The sequence below is a fragment of the Lethenteron reissneri genome, chromosome 27 (genome assembly GCF_015708825.2).
Source record: "Lethenteron reissneri isolate LAM-NWPU_2019-01 chromosome 27, ASM1570882v1, whole genome shotgun sequence".
Taxonomy (NCBI): domain Eukaryota; kingdom Metazoa; phylum Chordata; class Hyperoartia; order Petromyzontiformes; family Petromyzontidae; genus Lethenteron; species Lethenteron reissneri.
The window spans coordinates 16,430,697-16,452,371 of NC_083805.1; the positions used below are offsets into that span (position 1 = coordinate 16,430,697).

The 21,675-nt window shown below is 47.4% G+C and overlaps 1 protein-coding gene across 1 annotated transcript in view; it reads left to right on the forward strand.

The window, feature by feature from the left end:
• The first annotated feature begins 14,733 nt into the window (after nt 1-14,733).
• The window catches only part of LOC133348463 (EVI5-like protein), a 40,980-nt gene continuing 34,038 nt past the window's right edge, over nt 14,734-21,675 (forward strand). Inside the window, exons 1-2 of the mRNA XM_061561278.1 lie at nt 14,734-14,871; nt 15,070-15,189. Coding sequence (XP_061417262.1) covers nt 14,734-14,871; nt 15,070-15,189 — 258 coding nt within the window. The remainder of the gene's footprint in view (nt 14,872-15,069; nt 15,190-21,675) is intronic.

Below are 21,675 nucleotides of genomic sequence, written 5' to 3' on the forward strand. Positions count from 1 at the left end.
AGGGACTCCTCTACTGATGAAAATTCGACTTACGCACATTCAGAGATACGAACAAACCTGTCTGTACGTCGAGTTTGCCTGTTCGGACCGAGAGTCGTAAGTTAAACTCTGGGTTCTGCATCAGCAGCAGGCCATGCTTTCCCACCTGATGACGGACGCTTGTGTTGCGCCCGAAACGTCGTCATTAAATTTAGTTTTCATTTATTTTATTTTTTACCTACGTGACTTTACTGCAAAAAATAAAGAGTATGAATCCTTGCAGTCACGAAAGCTTCAAATCTAGAGTCAGTTTGTAAGTTGATCTGTTCGTAAGTCCAACTTACTCCTGTTAGGCCGCTGTACGTGAGCTGTATCGTTCAGTTTCGTTCCGACAAACGGGGCACTACTTTTTATTTTGCTCAATATGTTCAACGTTAATAAAAGGTATCCAAGCAAAAAGTTCTCCACGCATTATCCTGCAGTTAATGAGAAAAGTGTAATTTATTGGCGCACTATATTGACTGCGTATTGAGACATATAAAACTGTTGAGCTAGATTTTCAACCAATCAGCATCGAAAATGTAAGTAGGTCAGAGCCAAAATCAAGCCAATATCACTACGCACATGTAAACATGGAGGACTTAAGCAGCGCAGCTTCATCTGATAGCGACGATCAAACTCGATTAACACAGGTATGTTTACTCACTTGAATTGAATGTTATGCAAGTTAATATATTGCCAACTGGGTTTATAATTTATTCTTCATATCTTTAATATAGGACTTCTTCGTGAGGCAGCTCAAATGAAATCAGATGAGAGCATTCTGACACACATTCGTGGGAAAGACTGCATTGCAATCGAGGTCCGATACCACAAATCCTGCTATCGAGATTACACAAGATTTCTCAGCAAAACTGAAAAACATATAGGTAGGTAAAAAAAAATGTTTGTTCACAAATCTGTGGGGTCACTCCAATTACATTTACATATTGCGTGTGAATGCAATGTAATTCCATAATCAAATTATTTCTCTATAGAAGGTAGGGCTTTAAATATACATGTCCTATCTAATGCTCTGACTGGAGCCTTCACTTAGCAACAGTGAGACGTATGCTGGCATGGTATTTTGCATATGACCGCCAAAATTATGCAAGGTACCTATCAGCATATTGGGTCGAGATGATCAATCTTCCAAAGACTCATCCACACTGCTATGAAGAAGTTACTGCAAAAGGAAACTGGACAGTACAGCGTAAGGATGCTAACAGGTTCTCATCCATAGCTTGTGACCAAGCAATAGAACAAACCTGCAACCGTGATTCAAAGACCAAAGGCGGCATAACTGGGATAACATTGAACAGAGGTGCCATCCAGCGATGGATACTGTCTCATCCTGAACGTTCTGCAATCACAAGGCAGTGTGAAATGATGGCTGGAATGCAACATGAAGAGAGGGGTCATAAAGAGTTGGATGCAACAAGAATTGCAAAAGACAATGCTGCTGTTATATCTTTGGTTTCAGCGGTTGAGTCTATGATCAATCCCTTGCTGCCTCGTGAAGATCTTGTATGTGTTAGCTCTGGTGTTGTTGCTACAAAGACTGTCAGAGATGACATACAACGTGCTTGTGATAAAGGTGAAACAGCTCTGAAAATTTTCATCCAAGATCGAGTCCAGTCATCAAAAACAGACTTCTTCTCTCCAATAAAGTCATTGAAGCTCACTGCGTTTGGGGATCAAATGAAGAAATCATCCAAGACAAAAGATGGAAATCAAGTCATTCTAAAAAATGACAGGAGACTCTTTGCACGACTGTTAGTGATAAGTCAATCCCTGTCTGTAAACTTGAAAGAGATTCTGACATATTCACTTGCCAATATCTCATCCCCGCTAGCAAGCACTGATGGTTCATTAGCCAAAACAAATAAGGCTGCTTTTCTAGCTTGTTTAGAATCAAAGAACAAGGACTGTCATGTGAACAAGACTGTTGGTGATAATGGTGCCCTACTGATAGATGGCATGGCATTGATCAGGAGTCTCAAGAATATACCAGACACATTGGGTGAGCTTGCTGATGATCTTCTTCAACTTATGATTAAGATGGGTAGAAAGTTGTCCAAGGGTCGATTTTGTCATTGATCGCTACTCAGCAGTGAGCATCAAAAATGCTGAACGATCAAGACGTGCTGTTGCTGGACAACAATTACTGCAAATATACAGCATCAAGCAGAAGACTCCAAGTCAGTGGACCAAGTTTCTAGCCAGTGGTGAAAATGAAAAAGCCTTGACGGACTTTTTCTTTGAGACATGGAGAACTGTACCTTTACAAGCAGCTGGAACAGACATAGCTATCTTTGTGGCACACAGAAATGTATGTCATCAACTCACTCTTAAAGATGGCATTATGTCTGTCAAAGAGGTAGAATCTTTGACTTGTGACCATGAAGAAGCGGACACGAGGCTCCTACTTCATGCAAAACATGCCTGGAGTGAACTTTATAATAAGATAATCATCCAGAGTCCTGACACTGATGTTGCTATCATTTCACTTTCAATAATGGCTAAGCTTCCCTCAGCAAAGATGTACTTTCTGACAGGAACAAAAGACAGGCAAAGAATGTTAGATCTCCAGGCTATTGGTTCTGCTTTGGGTCCTTCACTAACAGAGGCACTGATAGGACTACACACATTCACTGGCTGAGACTCAACTAGTTCCTTTTATGGGAAAGGAAAAGAGAAACCACTAAATATAGTGTCTGGAAATGCAGAGTACATCCGTGTATTTGTTGCTCTTGGGAGGCAATTTGAAATGGACAGCACCACATTTGTGACCATAGAACGTTTTGTGTGTGAGTTGTATGGAGAAAAGGTATCAGATGTTAATTTGGCCAGATACAATAGGTTCTGTGTCCAGGCCTCTTCCGAACAGGCATTACCTCCAACAAAAGATGCACTTACAGAGCACTTCAAGCGTGCTAACTACCTAGCTGCAATCCACAGGAGAGCATTGGATCCTTTTATAAATGCTCCCAGTCCAGACGGCTTTGGATGGATTGTCAAGGATGGTGATCTCATCATATCATGGAGGACTAAAGATCCAGCTTCTCAACAGATTTTGGGGTCACTCCACTGTGGGTGTAAGTCTCGTACTTGTACAGGTGGAAGGTGCTCATGCCACAAGGCTGACCTGGCCTGCACTGACCTATGTAAATGTGTTCATTGTGACAATGTGAGATTAACTGAGGATATTGTTTCATGTGAATCTGATAGTGAGGACAGTGATCTTGAGATTTAGTGATGTGTATATGATAATAAAATTAATATAGGACATATATATTTAATATAAATCAATCAAAATTCAATCTTGTTTACAATAATCATTGCTGTGAATATGTACATGTAGTGCAGTTGCTGCTCATGTATGCGAATTGACAATTCACCATTAAATGTGTTATTTTGAAAAGTGCTTTTTTATATATTATATTTTGGCTTAATTCTATTTGTTATTCAGATTTTACCTCAAATATTACCTTTCAATTGGAACAACATAATGAGAAGTAATTGGGATGTTAATGCTACAGCAGAAGTTTTCTTGATAATCTTATCATGTTTACTGTGCATAGATAGCAACTTCAGGTATATCACACATTTCAAACTGGTTAATTTTGTATTTCAAGTGGTAATTCTGCATTTTTGGGTTTATATGATAAACAGGTTTAAAAGTGCAACATTCCCTATGGTTTCCCTTTTTTCAAAATGGGCACCTTTAGCATCATTTTTCTCAAAAACTGCAAGGTTGTGTGCGGATAACTTTTTCCTAAGGAATCTCTATATATTTCTGATGTTAAATATTTAAAAAAGTAGGTAGTGCCCCACTTGGTGGAACGAAACCCTATTTCTAGGCCTCTTAGGCTACCGACAGCGGCCTATGTCGGTTCAGAACATTTTGTACGACATGTCCACTAAATATGGAGAATGGCTTTAAAAGTTGTATAATCTCCTATAAATATAGATGCCACTGGTTTTTCATGTTCTGCAGATGTAGCTGCCACCAATGCCATCTATTGCGCGGCGGTTTAACTTACGACTCCCGGTCCGAACAGGCAAACTGGACGTACAGACAGGTTTGTTCGTATCTCTGAATGTTCGTAAGTCGAATATTCATCAGGAGAGGAGTCCCTGTAGAACTTTCTGGTCATAAAAAATTTAAAACATTTGCGTTACGGTAAACAAGATTGCTACATTTGGTAATCAAAGCCAAAACATCACCAAATGCACTGACGTGGCGTGTTTACGTTTTCGCGCAACGATTCGTAGTTCACGTTAAAAACTAGAACCGATACGACCAGTTATAGATAACAGTGGAGCGTTTGCCATTGGGCAAGGGTCCGTGGTGGTGGTAGCCAACCAGTCAAGGGAAGGAGATGAATCTTAGAAAGAGGGTGGGCACTCAAAACGATAGCAGCGCGCACGCCCCCATCAAACCAGACACGTCACTGGCAGCAAGGCGAGGAATGGAAATGTCTCAGTGAGGAGAACGACTCCCCAATGAGAGACCTCGCAGCCAAACCCGTGCAGCAGCAGCACGAGCAGCAACAGCAGAAGTAGCAGCAGCAGAAGCAGGAGCAGCAGCAGAAGCAGCAGCAGAAGCAGCAGAAGCAGGCTGAGCAGCAGCAGCAGAAGCAGTAACAGCAGCAGGAGCAGCAGCAGAAGCAACATCAGCAGGTGGAGCAGCAGCAGGAGCAGCAGCAGCAGTAACAGCAGCAGCAGTAACAGCAGCAGCAGTAACAGCAGCAGCAGTAACAGCAGCAGCAGTAACAGCAGCAGCAGTAACAGCAGCAGCAGTAACAGCAGCAGCAGTAACAGCAGCAGCAGCAGAGCGCTTCCCTGCTCACGGCCCTCAACTCCTCCTCTGCGCAGGCGCGAGGCGTGGCGCACATTCCACGTTCCCCAGCCTCTCTGCTCATTGCCACCGCTATCAATGTCCAAATGATGAACCACTTTGCTGAGCTATCACTTGTGCTAGCCATGTCGCTTCTGAAAAATAAGTTAATAGCTTCGCGGGCTTTGCCTGGGAGGATGGGGATGGTTTAGTTTCATTTGGATGATTTGGGTGAGTGTTGGCTTTCCCTGTCCTTTGCCCTTGCTGGACATCTGTGAGAAAAAGCTTCATAGCTCATCGGATTGCTCCAGTAAAAATAAAGATTCTGACTTTAGTTGTGAATTATAAGGTAACTAGGATAGCATTTTTACTGATACGATGCGAGAATTTGAACGATTTTATTGACCATCGCGATAATTTTCCCGTAACTTTGCATTTGTATTTCCCACATTCTATGATGTCTGTGCTTTGCTGGACGTACACTCCGAATAAGATGCTTTGGCAGTCGTTCAAAGGCAGCTCACCCAAGACAAAGCTGCCACGCCTCTTAAAACACTGGTCAACAAAAAAAAACATTTTTTTCTGGCCTGGACTTTTGCAGCTGATATAGACTAATTTCAGGGTGCTGATTCCAAATCTGATCTCAGATTTGCTCTATCACATCTCATTTTTATGCTATCGGCATACCCCATTTTCATTGACTTTAACCGAAATTAACTCTGTCACTTATGATTGCAAGTTGTTGCGAGTCAGTGACTGCTTTAGTGTTAAAATATGGTGCTGTATTTTTAGGATAGTGTGTTTATAATATAATTTTATGTAGATATCCACATTTATTTAATATTTTTCTTCTGCAGTTTTTATTGAAAATGCAATATTTGATATCTCAAAAAGCTGAAAAACTGATGCCAGATTTGGAATCAGCACCCCAAAATTACCTTAAAACCGTTGGAATACCTTATGCCAGAACAAGTGTGTTGACCAGTGTAACGGTTGTGCTTTTCTGGACTTACACTCCGAATAAGATGCTTTGGCAGCTGTTCAAAGGCAGCTCACCCAAGACAAAGCAGCCACGCCTCTTATAACCGTTGCACCTTCAGATTATATCGATGTCACAACGCGCTTGTTGCTCCAATCGATTCGCACGTCAACCACGAACGAATCAGAGTGAGCCCTGCCTGCAGATCGTCGTCCTGAGCGCGAGGGTGGTGACGTCACGGCGCAGTGACGTCACAGAGTTGGGCACGCCCAGTCTCTGGTCACGTGACCCCCGTTCTTAATGCGCCGCCCAATCAGCGATGATTATTCTATGTGCAACGATTACTGGATTCTAAGTGCTATGATTATTTTACGTGCTTTTATTCTATGTGCTATGAATATATTACGTGCTATTATTATTATTCTAAAAGCTTTGATTATTTATGTACTATTATTAATCTACGTACTTTGATTACTCTACATGCTATTATTATTTATACACTATGATTATTCTACGTCTTGTAGATTACTCTACGTGCTATGATCAGTCTATTATGATTATTCTATGTGCTATGATTATCTCTGTAATATCAAGGACGGCCTTTCCCCGAGTCACTACAATCCCAGTGTAGAAGTACAAGTTGGGTCGCTCACCTCTTTTTCTTTCAAAACGGGACTTCTCTCCAACACTGGTGACGAGGAATTGTTGTTGTATCCCTCCCGTTGTGTTCTAACGCCAATTGAGTTCTGCTTCTCCAATCAATTCGCACGTAAACCACGAACGGACCAGCGTGGGCACAGCCTGGACACAGCCTAGAGATCGTCGTTGTGAGCGCACGTGTGAGTTGTCGTCACGGCGCGGTGACGTAACAGAGTTGGGCACGCCCACTCTCGGGTCACGTGGCTCGTGTGCTCGTGCGAGGCGTCCAATCAGCGACGCTGCCGCGTGCACATCGAGCTGGGCCATCGTTTGAATTCGTTCGAGACCCATGGGTGCCACATTGAGGCGTGCACTGGTGGTGCGTGGTGGTGTTGGGCGCATTGGCGGAGGTGGTTGTTGCTGTAGTTGGTGGTAGCTGATGGTGAAGGGTACTTTTATCCGTTTGTGGTGGTTGGTTTTATCGGTAGTGGTTGTTGGTGTTGACTGGTGGTTGTCATTGTGTTGGATGTGGTTGTTTTATTGGTGGTGGCTGAAAGTGGTGGTTGTTGTTGGTGGTGGTTGTTATTGTGTTGGTTGTTTTGTTGGTGGTAGATGGTGGTGGTTGTTGTTGTGTTGATGGTGGTGGTTGTTTTATTGGTGGTAGTTGATGGTGATTGTTGTTGTGTTGATGGTGGTTGTTTTATTGGTGGTTGTTGGTGTTTTGTTATTGTTCGTGGTAGTGGTTGACGTTATAGGTAGCGGTGGTTGCTATCTGTTGGTGGTGATGGTTATAGATGTAATTGTTGTTGGCGACCATTTATGGTTGTTGTGGTTAGTAGTGGTTGTTGTGGTTAGTGGTGGTTGTTGTGGTTAGTGGTGGTTGTTGTGGTTAGTGGTGGTTGTTGTGGTTAGTGGTGGTTGTTGACATTGGTAGTGGTTGTTGGTCATGATTACAGTTGTTGGTGATGAAAAGTGGCTTTGTTTTATAGCTGGTGGTTGTTATTGGTGGTTGTTAGTGCTGTTGTGGTTGCTGATCGCGTGCTGCTGCTGGTGGTTGTTGTTGGTGGTCATTGATGGTTGTTGTTGTGGTTACTGTCGACTCAGTCTCAAACGAGTTCCTGGTGTGGTGTGTAAGCATCGTTACTGGAGAGACAAAGGCGTCCGGGCGTGGTGCTTGCCACACCCACCCCCTCGTGTGCCGTGCCGGCCTGCATAGGTGCTCGCTTGTAGCACTTGCCTCCAAAGCATGTTAAGGCTACACGGGGGAACTTTGTCTTTGACAGACCAGCTGCATACCCCACTGTAAAAGTAATATATGAAAAAAACTTTTTTTTTAAAACACGCTTTAATGAAATGTACCGTGCTAGTAATGGAAGAACTCCACGACTCCAGGAAGTGGCCCCGAAGTTTGCATTAACGTAAGGGGCCGTGGTGATTTACAGCCAACGTCAGTTTAGCGTGGACAATTAGACCCAAGCCGAAACATGACAAAGAATAATGTTTAAAAATATATATTTTATTTTTAATGATAGAATATAGTATTGTTATCAGTATGACACAAGTATACCAAGTTTGCAGTCGATACACATTGGGAAGTGGGTTAAAATTTAGTTCCAATATTTGAGGATACAACAACAGACAGAGTGAGTTTATCAAACGCGTGTAAAATCATTTTTAAAATGTTTTTTTTTATGATAGAATATAGTCTTGTCATTAGTATGACATAAGTATACCAAGTTTGCAGTCGATAGCACATTGGAAAGTGGGTACAAATTGAGTTACAATATTTTTTAAGGATACGACAACAGACGGAGTGAGTTAAATAAAAGCGTGTAATAATAATAAAATTTTATTATTTATTACACAACGCAACGACCGCACCACCGCCTGGCTGTTCAAAATTGCAGCAGCGCTGATTGTGTACACGCAAACTCTCGAAACCGGTCCTAGATGTTTGCTTGTTTATTGAGAGAATTCTGCCGAAAGTATGCGCTCCCAGAAGGTCGTGTGGCTGACGGGAAGTGTCAAACACACTTCAAACCGGTAGGTGGAGGGAGCGATGGTTGAGACAAGGTGGCGTATTGCCTCATGCTGATGTATGTTGTCACGTTACACGCAACGAAGACGACGCCTTTCTGACTGACAGCGGAATTTGCTTTGGCGAAGGGACGCGCCCCTCGCTCCGTGTAACCAGGACGCGTAAACACGCACACACGTGCAAACAAAGACCCCCCCCGTGTAGCCTCAACAGACTGTAGGAGCACGTGCCGTTAGCGATGGTCTATGAAGGGGGGGGGGGTGGCAAACACCACGCCCGGCCGCCTTTGTCTCCCCACTGGTGATGTTTACACACCGCACCAGGTACTCATTTGAGGCTGCGTTGACCGAGGCGAGTCCCAGGACCGGTTCAAATAATCATCACTGGTGCTAACCGCTCAACTACCGCTCTCCCCACGTGGAAACAACAACAACAACCGCCATTCGCCACTAAGTGGCGGTGACGTCACCACGACGCTTGTGCCAGGCCATGTGCACCTTGAGGCCACGTGAAGTGTCGAACGCCCGCTGGCAGGTCACGGGGCAGACCCAGCAGGTGCCACGGGTCGACTGACCGAGATGACCGAGATGACTGGCTGATGCACCACCTGTGCCCCCTACTGTACCAAATTGCTGTGCTTTAACCACCTGGCGCTCCGCTCGTTGTTGTGAGCGTCGCTCCTCCGTCCTCCGTTGTTGCTGGAGGGCGACTGCCTCCAACTGCCCAGTAGCGTCCTTCACGAGCCTCCTCCACAGAGGCCGATCTTGACACCGCTGGTACCAGTCATCGGCAAGTCCACTCAGCTCCACGTCCTGTACCACATCACTCCATCTCTTCTCTAGCCCGTGCCGCGCCCGTTTAGCCCCCTCGATCCGGCCGAACAAAAGCTGTTTAGGCATGCGGTGGCTGGGCATGCGGTGGCTGGGCATGCGGGCTACATGACCCAGCCAACGCAGCCTTGCCTGCCGGAGGAGCTCAACGATCTGGAAACACACACATGTCAACGCACACATGTGTAAACACGTAAACAGGAAATACAGCAGCCATTCGCCACTAAGTGGAGGTGAGGTCACCACGGCGCTTGTGCCAGGCTAGGTGCACTTTGAGGCCACGTGAAGTGTTGAAAGCTCACTGACAGGTCACGGGACAGACCCAGGTGCCATGGCTTGACTGATTGAGATCACAGGCAGATGAATCGTCACCTGTGCTCCCCACTGTGCCAACTGAGCCGTTTTCATTTCAACAAGTTGGGGCCTCTGTGCAAGCACAGCACAGTATACAACGCACCACTCGGTAATGTCGGCATGAACAAACGAAACATGTTGAAGCAAGTCTGGAAGACCCGTTATCCTGTGAATTCAATGCTATTCTGTGGGGAGTCACAGTGTCTGTGGCCGTCATGTACATTCTGAAAGCAACCTCCTCCCTCCCCCCAGGACAGGTGCCGGCAAACCAAAATGTAACAAGAAGAGCCACTTGCTTTATAATTCGATAAAAAACAACTCAATATTTCAAGAGCCAAAATGCACTGTGTGGTGAATACGAGACGGTGAGTCCTTAGTAAACAACGTCACGAAGCAGCAGTTCTTACAGAGCCGCATGTTTGCCAACCCATGCCCTGGGCCCTACCCTTTAGAACAACCAGTCGCCCTGCCTCCTCCGCCAGCTCATCGGATTCCTCCAGTCGAAATAAATATTCTGAATAAAGTGGTCTTATATCACGAAAACATTGTTTAAACTATATTCTTGGTTCCTTCGGTAAAGTCACGTAGAAGGGAAATAATACAATGAAATATTTTTCTAAAATTAAAAAAATATTTTAGTCACGGAGAAGGGAAATAATACAATAAAAATTATTTTATAAAATGTAATAAATATTTTATTTTATTATTTCCCTTCTACGAGACTTTACCGAAAGAACCAAGAATATGAATCCCTGCAGTCACGAAAGCTTTAAATCAAAATAGTTTAAACTGTCATGGTACAATATTCCAGAACGAATGCTACACATTTGACAGAATACGTGATATCAACCAACCTCTAAAAAACTTACATTTGAGATGTCCATACTTTGTTAATTTGTTCAACCTTACTATTTTACAAAGTATATTTTGTAAATAATGTTCATGTTTTTTGCACGTGTGTGTGTGTGAATATATTTTACTTTGTTCACTTGGAAACCCCAGGAAACTTGGGAGATGCAGTATTGAGAGTGACTGATAAGGGGTTCTTAGCAGTATCTCTTCGTAGCTGTATGGTTGTATACTCTTTGGTTCTTTCGGTAAAGTCACGTAGGTATAAAATTAAATAAATTAAATGACGACGTTTCGGGCGCAACACAAGCGTCCGTCACCAGGTGGGACAACCACAGCAAGAAACAATCAGCAATTGTTTCACGAAACAATCAAGAAAATTGTTTCAAGAAACAATCAGCAATTGTTTCTTGTGGTTGTCCCACCTGATGACGGACGCTTGTGTTGCGCCCGAAACGTCGTGATTTAATTGAATTTATTTTATACCTACATGACTTTACCGAAAGAACCTAAGAGTATGGATCCCTGCAGTCACAAAAACTTCAAATCTGTATGGTTGTAATTTAAGAGTCTACAACATTCACAGAGCCAGTACACGAGGAAACAGGCATTGCGTTGTTGGCCATAGCATATTTTTTGTTGGTCCAAAGTTCAGGATATCAGTTGTAGTTTCCGTCATAGCACGACAGCAGTGGCATTTGCGTGAACTCATTTCTCCAGGGAACTAACGTACAGGGCGGACCAGCAAACCACGTAGTGTTATTATGAACGAGCCTATAGCCCGTACAAGGACGGGGGTGTATTGCAGTTCAGGGGCCATACATTTAGTTCGCACGCAAAAATCTGTCAAAACTTGACCCCCACCCTGAACGCACGCGGACTTTTTACACCCCCCCCCCCATGCGTACGTTCGCTTGACCCCCCCCCCAACCTAAACCTATGGAACGGCCGATATTTAATCCACGCAGAACCGATCAATGATGAATAATATTAACGTGTTTAAGCAAACAACAGATAGTCCACCGCCGTTTGCATTATTATTATCGAGGCTTGACCCCCCCCCCCGTTTTCTATGCCAGTAGACCCCCCCATACGCAAGCGTACGCATTTTGGTTAAACCCCCCTCACCCTTCCATGCGTACGCACTAAATGGATGGCCCCTAATCTGAAATATTAAATCGAAAATAATGCCCCGCTCATGATTATTGATAAGGGGGTGGGGGCGGGGTCCACATGCGTGACGTCACCAGCTCATGATTATTGATTAGGGGGGAGCCTCATGTGGAGTGACGTCATCCGTTCATGATTATTGATTAGGGGGGAGCCTCATGTGGAGTGACGTCATCCGCTCATGATTATTGATTAGGGGGGAGCCTCATGTGGAGTGACGTCATCCGCTCATGATTATTGATGAGGGGGGGGGGGCTCATGTGGCGTGACGTCACGCGCGGGACACACACATTCTTGGCTTATTATAGTAGTACAGTAATGGGGTGTTAAGCCCGCAACCTCTAATTATCACGGTTGGCTACGAACAGTGGGAACAGAAGTGCAACACACATCCCCCCTCGCAGAACTTACAGCCAGGTCGGCGTTGCCCTGTTGCTACCGACACACTGCTACAATGGTGTCTCCTCGGTAACCTCCCAGTGACATTGGTGTCGCTGCCTTGTTTGCTCGATGTCATCTGTTGCACGGTCGTCCCATCGACAGCAGTTCGCAAGATGGCCTCCAAGAGGACTCGTGTGGGCTTGTTGCTCCGGAGACCGTGTGTACAGCCCCCCCATTGTGACATTGGGTGTGCAGCCCCCCATTGTGACATCATTGGGTGTGCTGTCCCCCCCATTGTGACATCATTGGGTGTGCAGCCCCCCATTGTGACATCATTGGGTGTGCTGTCCCCCATTGTGACATCATTGGGTGTGCTGTCCCCATTGTGACATCATTGGGTGTGCTGCCCCCCCCATTGTGACATCATTGGGTGTGCAGCCCCCCATTGTGACATCATTGGGTGTGCTGTCCCCATTGTGACATCATTGGGTGTGCAGCCCCCCATTGTGACATCATTGGGTGTGCTGTCCCCATTGTGACATCATTGGGTGTGCAGCCCCCCATTGTGACATCATTGGGTGTGCTGTCCCCATTGTGACATCATTGGGTGTGCTGTCCCCATTGTGACATCATTGGGTGTGCTGTCCCCCCATTGTGACGACATCATTGGGTGTGCAGCCCCCCATTGTGACATCATTGGGTCTGCTGTCCCCCCATTGTGACATCATTGGGTGTGCTGTCCCCATTGTGACGATATCATTGGGTGTGCTGTCCCCCATTGTGACATCATTGGGTGTGCTGTCCCCATTGTGACGACATCATTGGGTGTGCTGTCCCCCCCCCACCCATTGTCATTTTGTGTTGCTGCTTCATCAGTGGTGACTATTAGTTGGTGTGTGGCGGTTGCCGTGGCAACCGGTTTGTTTACACTTTACATATCAGTGTTATTGAATGAGGAAATGTATATTTTTTTCTTCTCAATTTTACCTTCTTGAAAAACCAAACAAGGACAAGGCACACCAGCACATTATAATCTATATTTCTGCAAATTTTCATGGAAATTGTTGTGTTTTTAACTATGCGAATTGACAGAAGAAAATATCTATTTTTTCGTGCAATTTTATACATTTATGAACATTAGAGCTGTGAAAAGGCAAAATATCTCATACTGGTAGGAACCTCCTGGTTACACCAGCCCACAGGGGAGGGGCTGGGTGGGGCTGGGTGGGGAGGGTGGGGCTGGGTGGGGAGGGGCTGGTCACCCCGTGGTGCCCTTATAAAACTCAACGTTTAACCTACTCACGCCGGCTTGTGCCCGCCCTCACAGTCGGGCATATTTGCGGAATACACCACGCCGCCGTTGACCCTGACCATTGACCGAGAAACCCAACGTTCCAACCAGCTCCCTCCGCAGGAATGTGTTTAAGAACTACATCTGTCAATTTAGTGTTTAAAAAGTGGTTGAAAAATGATTGTCATCAACAAATGTGAAAACATAATTTCAGATATCTGCATTATAAAAACCTGCTTAATAAGTGATTTATGTCAAACTTGGAGTTTTGAGGGGCATTGCCGATGTGGAAAAGAGTTTCAACTTTCATGTTTCTCCGTTACATGGTTGTGGAGTCATTAACTCGCACGTTTGGACAATTTACATTGCAGTGCACGCCACACTTGAGTTGTTCTCCCACAGTGCCGGGTTAGAGGCCACGTGCATGCAGCAGCACAGCTACGCCACCACCACCACTTTGCCGGACTGTCTGCTCGGGATGCTGTTGCCGTCGATGTTGTCGCTGCTGTTGAACCACGCGGGGCCGGACACGTGGCGCGCACGCCGCCCCGCGCACGCGGCAAGCTCCAACAGGGGGCAGCCGCCATCGTGGTCAGGGGCAGCAGTGCGCGTCGTGACGTCATCCACGCGGAACGCGAACTCCGTGACGCCATCTGCCGTTGGCAGCGGTGGGGGGCGGTGGGGGCGGTGGGGGGGATTGAGGGAGGGAGGTGGGGGGAGTTGAGGGAGGGCGATTGGGGGGTTGAGAGGGGAGGGTTGAGGGGGGGAGTTGAGGGGGCGGTGGGGGGTTGAGAGGGGGGGTGGGTTGAGAGAGGGGGGGTGGGGGGGAGTTGAGAGAGGGGGGTGGGGGGGGTTGAGGGGGGGAGTTGAGGGGGCGGTGGGGGGGGGGGTTGAGGGGGGCGGTGGGGGGGTTGAGGGGGGAGGTGGGAGGTTGAGAGGGGGGGTTAAGAGGGGGGGGGTTGAGAGAGGGGGGTGGGGGGTTGAGAGGGGGAGGTGGGGGGTGGGGGGGGGGGTGAGGGGGGCGGTGATGGGTTGAGAGGGGGAGGGTTGGGGGGGTTGAGGGGGGGGTTGAGGGGGAGGTGGGGGGGGTTGAGGGGGGCGGTGAGGGGGGCGGTGGGAGGGTTGGGGGTGTGGGGGGTTGAGGGGGCGGGGGGTTGAGGGGGGCGGTGATGGGTTGAGAGGGGGAGGGTTGGGGGGGTTGAGGGGGGGTTGAGGGGGAGGTGGGGGGGGTTGAGGGGGGCGGTGAGGGGGGCGGTGGGAGGGTTGGGGGTGTGGGGGGTTGAGGGGGCGGGGGGGGGTTGAGGGGGGGGGGTTGTTTGCACGCCGCTCGCCTCACCCAACATGGGCGCCGCGCGTCCCCTCTGCTCGCGGCGAGTGGTGGAGGCGGCCCAGCCCAGCCCGGGGAGGAGCCTCCGACTCGGGGCCCCCGTCAAGCAGAGACGGAGCCGCGGCCGCCACCGACAGCGACACCGCCGCACGGCATCGCCACTCACTCACGAGTGGACCGAGCAGAGAGAGAGACAGAGAGAGAGCGAGAGGAGCGGGACGAAGGGCGGCGAGCTCTGGCACGAAGGAGCGACTCCCGCCAAGGCCGAGGCTGCCCCGGCGACACGGTGAGAGGAGCCGTCAGGTGCCCCGCGCTAACAACAACAACAACCACCACCACCACCACCACACCGACACCGCTCAGCCCGGAGAGACCCGCCAAGTCCGCCAGACTCCCTCGCCAGGAGTGGGGTCAGTGCCTACCCAGCGATACTTCCAGCACAAGCGTCGTGTGTGTGTGGAAGCGTTGAGGTAAAACGATAATCGCGCAATGCAAGGGGATCATCACCACCATCATCACCACCATCATCACCATCATCATCACCATCATCACCACCATCACCACCACCATCATCACTATCATCATCAACACCACCATCATCACCATCATCAACACCATCATCAACACCATCACCATCATCATCACCACCATCATCATCACCATCATGACCATCATCATCACCATCATCACCATCACCACCATCATCACCACCACCATCATCACCACCATCAACATCACCATCATCATCACCATCATCATCACCATCATCACCATCACCACCATCATCATCACCATCACCACCATCATCATCATCACCACCATCATCATCATCATCACCACCACCATCACCACCATCATCATCACCATCACCACCATCATCACCATCATCATCACCATCATCACCATCACCACCATCATCATCACCATCACCACCATCATCATCACCATCATCACCATCATCATCACCATCATCATCACCATCATCACCATCACCACCATCATCATCACCATCACCACCATCATCATCATCATCACCATCATCATCATCATCACCACCACCATCACCACCATCATCATCACCATCACCACCATCATCACCACCATCACCACCATCATCACCACCATCACCATCATCACCACCATCATCACCATCATCACCACCATCATCACCACCACCATCATCGTAATAACTTCCCCGGGGTCTGTGCCCCACGGATCCACGAAGCCACTTGGCGGCCTCCTCCTCTCGACCTTCTGTCTTCCTTTCGGGGGAGACCGAACAACCCAGTCGGCTTCGCGTGCACCACAGCACCGGGTCCCGGCCGTCTCGTGTCGGTGCCTCGCCCCGTCCGTCACCCTCGCGGCCCCGGGCTGCACGTTGACCTCGTCGTGGTCGTGGTGGAGAGACCGCGGGCACGTTGGGCCCTCCTCTGGTGTCGATTTTGTCGGCTTTTGTTCGTGAGCCCCCATCGGTGATTTATTTTTAACCCTCCCAGATGTCTCGCCATGGGTCACTGGGGTATGGGGCTCCTCTTAAGCGATTTGGGACGTTCTCTACGTAATAGGGTCACGGTGGGTCGTGGTGAACCCTATTGGGTGATGCTGTATGGCCCGTTTGTTCTTGAATTTTTGAGGTCATTAGCCGCAGTTGGGGTTATTTGTGCGACCTTGGGGGTCGTGGGGCCATCATCATACACCAGGGGTGGTAGTGGTGGTGGTGCACACCTGTGCTGCAGCCACTCGGTGGCGTTGGTGGATCACGCAGAGATGGAATCGCGTATCTGTGTGTCACACACACAGGGCAGGTGCAGTGCTTGCCCTCGTTGCAAGCGTCTTTATCTGTCCGCTGCTGGATGAAGGCCTCCCCACGCCATGAGGGTCGTGCGGGTTACTTGGCCGTAACGCCACTGCCCTGGTCAATGCAGGTTGGCGATGGTGTGGAGGGAGCACAGACGTCGGAGCAGTACAGTACAACGATGGACGATGCTGCGCTTGCCCTTGGCCGCCCACCACTATAGCTGCCAACCCCAAGCAGTTTTTACTTATTAGGTGTAGCCCTGTGAGCCATGAGGCTATTGACTCGGATGCAACCGCAGCAAACAAAAACATGAACAAAGAACATCTTAAAGCGACGACGCGCAACAGAAACATCCAGGAAAACCAGTAAAATCTTACAGACAAAAGCACCGTGTTTCAACGCTTTGTGCAAAAATCCCAGTGGGATGCCAGTCGAACAATAACCATAAAACAATTTAGATAAAGTTATCAGGCTAACTCCGTACTTCAACAAACATGGCTTAACCACACATTTTCGAAATCACCAAAATAAGCTTTAAAAAACAATGTAACAGTGATCATATATATTGTGATTCAAATTTAACAATAAACAATATACATAACATGTACAACCAAACTTTGCAGCCATAGCTGGCAGCATGAGTCACTCCATAACAGCAGGAGTATCACGTTCAGCCCTGCACAGGTTCTGGCTCAAGGTGCACATAGGAGTGCAGTACAACAAAGTATGCCCCCTCGCGTGTCCGTGCTTTGTTCTCGCCGCCGTTTCTGGCAAGAAAAAAGAATTTACGAAAAGGAATTTGCCAAACATCCCAAGTATGACGCTTTAAAATATATATTTAGAAATCCCTGCAAGTGTTTCAATAGACGTAAAATCTTTGTTGGCAGTTGCCGTTTTACAGTTTGCATGTCATTTAAAAGTGGTTTCGTTTAACGGCACTTAAAAAGCCTGATATGATAACCCTGGGATGGAGCGATGTCTACGGCAAATGGGATCCGACCAATGGGGAATTTCTACTCGTGGTTCGGTGCTGTCAGGGGCCATCAATTTAGTACGTTCGCAAAAATCTGTCAAAACTTGACCCCCCCCCCCCCTCTGTACGCAAGTCGTACTTTTTACACCCCCCCCCCACCTGCGTACGTACGCTTGACGCACCCCCCCCCCCATCCTATAGAACGGCCGGCCGATATTTAATCCATGCAGAAGCGATCAAGGATGAATAATATTAACGTGTTTAAGCAAACAGTCCACCGCCGGACTATCTAACTCATTTGAAGGCCAATGTAGACACATTATTATAGAGGCTTCACCCCCCCCCCCTTTCCTATACGTACGTACATTGTCAGTAGACCCCCCATATGCAAGAGTACCCATTTGGGTTAACCCCCCCTCCCCCCCCTCCATGCGTACGTACTAGATGGATGGCCCCTCACGACCCTCACGACCCTCGCACACGGTGACTGTGCGTGTGGCCGGTGTGGCCGAGGGACGTTTTGCAGCACATTCCACTTGCACAGAGCTGGCTCAAACCCCCGCAGGACGGGATACGACACGCAACGCAGCACTAGCATGGCTCATCCCCAGCAGACATGTAGACGGTTTGCTGTTTTTATTTTACCAGGTCAGGCCCACTGAGCTTATACAGCTTTTTCAAAAGTGACGTGGCTATCGCAAATGATAGCCCAACGACGTGGCTTATCGTCGCGTGGAAATTTCTAGCAGCCAAATATATTGATTCTAAATGTGGAGAGAAAAACCGGAGGACCCGGCGGAAGATCCAGGCAAACACCGGGAGAACACGCAAACTCCAGGGCTTGGATCGAACCTACGTCGCGCGAATAACAATAAGCGATCGTACGGCTGCCTCGGCATAGCATCACGCAAAGCGGGATGCTGCTGGATGCTTCTAGATGCTACCCACGTGCCTCAGTCTTTGTTCAGCCTGCATGCGCATCTCTCGTGTTATCGCGGACTGTGTTATACATGATTTAATTTAACACGATTTTTCCATAACGCGGTGTTCTTCAGGAACGCAACTACCGCGTTATGGAACAGGATTGTTCTAGCAACAGTTACTCACCCGTGCAGCATCGATACGATATCTGCACAGCACGGGGGACGGCGGGCTTTGCCAATGTCAGCTCAGCTGGCATCCTAGGTGCACATCTTGTGCTTTCGGACAAAATAAAACCAGGTTCTGAATTTCAGTCGGTAAATGTTTGAGTCTCGGCGATTTAGAATACGTGAAAAATATCTCCCGATATACTGAATGGTTGTACATACAGTGTTGTAATGGAGAGAATGAGACTCCAACTTGGCACTTGTACTGCACAGATTAATCAGCTGACCGAACTCAAGGGTCTGTTGACGGCAGGAGGTCGCAGTCTTTATCCAAACGCTGTGGTTGAACATAAGCAATGCACCCTGCTTTTGCAGGGCATGCCAAGCTTTAAAGCGTATTCAAATAAACATGGCATTGGCTTTGCTTGATAACGTTCTCAACAAAAAAAATAAAACCTCGTTTGTAGTAGGCTTGGGATTCAACTTTATTATGTGACATTGCGCTGAAATATCACGCTGGCTAGTGTCTGGGTCATTGCAGTGAAAAATATTGTGAGCAAGCATTAGGTCGTAGAGAAAATATTTTCGAGGAGGCATCACATTTTAGTTTTGAGTTAAAACTACTTGGAGAATGGAGTGGGTTCTGAAGGTGTTTGAGCTTTGCACACCACTGCCATGTTTCAGTTTCGGCTGTTTTGTCAAATCTGTAAATGACTATAAAAAACTATAAATGACTAGAAAAAAAACCCATCGTCATAACAGTATAATTGTGCAGGCCGGAAAACCATGAGTTTCGAGCAACAATCCAGACACGTGTACAAAAGCACACATCCTCTATGCGTGCATATGCAAAATATCATCACCACCAGTTCCTGAAAAAGTGCATTGTGGTCCTCTTGTGTTCGGTCACCATCAAAATAGATTTGAGCAAATGTGACAGACGGACAACAGCAGCAGCAGCAATGCAGTGATAGACGGCTACTGTGGATCAGTTTCGTCCTAATTAAGGGTTCCTCAACACGGTATATTCACTTATGATCGCTGCTGCAACGTCTGTCTCTGGAAACCCATTTATGTGGAGTCCTCACTTCCACAGTATGGAAGGTGTCTTATCACTCCCTCACTGCTGCTGTGAGTTGCCCACATTAGCTTACATTTATTTTCAATGTCACCGAAGGCAATAGGGCCACAGTGTATTTCATAAAAAGCTGATGGTTTTTTGGAATACGCACCAGAGGCTATGTGCTTTTTATTCATTTGTGTGCTTGAAATTTTAGCTGTTCAGCACAGCATCACAGTACAGTGGTACCCCAGAGGCCGAACTTAATTCGTTCCAGAAGGCCATTTGAACACCGATTTGTTCGAACACCGAATTAATTTTCCCCATAAGAATGAATGTAAATGACATTAATTGGTTCCAGACACAAGAAATCTCTCATTATAAATTTTTTTACGCGAAGTTTACAGTAATTACATGCATAAAATCATACAAAAAACAAGAAACACAGTAAATAAATGGAGACATTGTGTATGGATAAACACCAAAAAACACTAAGCTAAAGGAAATTAACGGAAAAGTTAAGGAACGATGTTTTGCGGATCTGCACTGGGTGAGAGCTACCCGTTAACTGAGCCTCTCATACGGTAAAACCTTTGTCTGGGCAAGCGTCATGCACGCTGGCCATAAGCGTCTCAGCCATACAGGTTCTTTCAAGTCCGCGATTGCCCGTTCGACCTCCGAATTTGGTTGGGTTTCCGGGGCAAAAAATGTTCGGAAATGTCGTTCGAACACCGATTTGTTCAAGTTCTGGAGCGTTCGATCTCCGAGGTGTTACTGTAATTGTGTTGTTGGCTCGCAGTGAAGGCATTGTATAAGAGACCCCGGGAATTCAAGAAAGATGTGACCCAGAGAGACAGCTGGGTGCTATTTAATTTGACTAAAATCAAAACAATACAGCTCAGCAGTATCTACCCCCTCCAGTTCCCCTCTCAGAACTTTGCTTGTGACCACCGTTCTGCGTGGTGCCAATGTGGGTTTCAAAGTCCCCTTTGCCCGCCGCGCTCCACAGACTATAACGCGAGGCGACCTCGTGACATGAGGTGACTCCCGGCGTACACAAACAGGGCGATACAATGGCGCGCCAATACGTCACATGGCTGTAGCTTTCAGTTATTTATTCCTCATTAACGAAGCTTGAGGCGGCCCCGTGGCGTGCAGCCTAGGCACAGACTAAATAACAGCTGCGTATGCGGCGTTGGGCCTCTCAATAGCCAGGTGACTGTTGGTTGGCGCGAGGGAGACGGCCTTGCCGAGCGGATTGCGCCGCTAATGAGCGATGGGAGTGTCTGGTTACAGTAAACAGGACCTTTTGGGGTAATGGGGACCGATTTCCTATTCTGGGCTACAAGGGGTCACATTCGATCACTGCTGTTTTCCTTGCTTGTGGGACCCATCTGTGTTCAATTGGAGTTCGCGTAGATTTTGGCCTTGCCCATTTGTTTTTAAGTGGTGATGGTCAGCATTTGATGGCACACGCTGTTTATCTCGCCGCAATTGATGACGGTCGCATCGGACGATGCCATTTACGCGATGTAACCCAAAAAAAATAACCTGTTATGGAAGATATTGGTCACGAAAGCCCGCGTGTTAAACTGACGCTATTCCCCTCGAGCTTTTGTACAGCCATTCTATGTCTTACCGACGTTAAATATTACCAGAAATATATACTTAAGTTTTGAATTATTATTATATCTAAACTATCTTAACATGATATCATTAATTGAAAGAATGTCTTGCACACAGTCACGGTATACGCATCTTACAAATTCATTTACTGTACATCAGCGGTCCCCAACCTTTTTGGCACCAGGGACTGGTTTCGTGGAAGACAATTTTTTCACAGACCGGTGGGGGGGGGGGGTCATCATTGGGTCTTTCCTCCTTTTCAAAGAAGCTCTCCAGTGACGTTTGTTTTTTACTCATTGTGGCTCGGGGTTAGCAGCTTCTGGGTTTACCAAAACTGCGACTGAGACGAGTGCGCAGTGCGGGAAAGAGGTGCGGATGGAAGTGGTGAATAATAAAACAATGGGGGCGGGC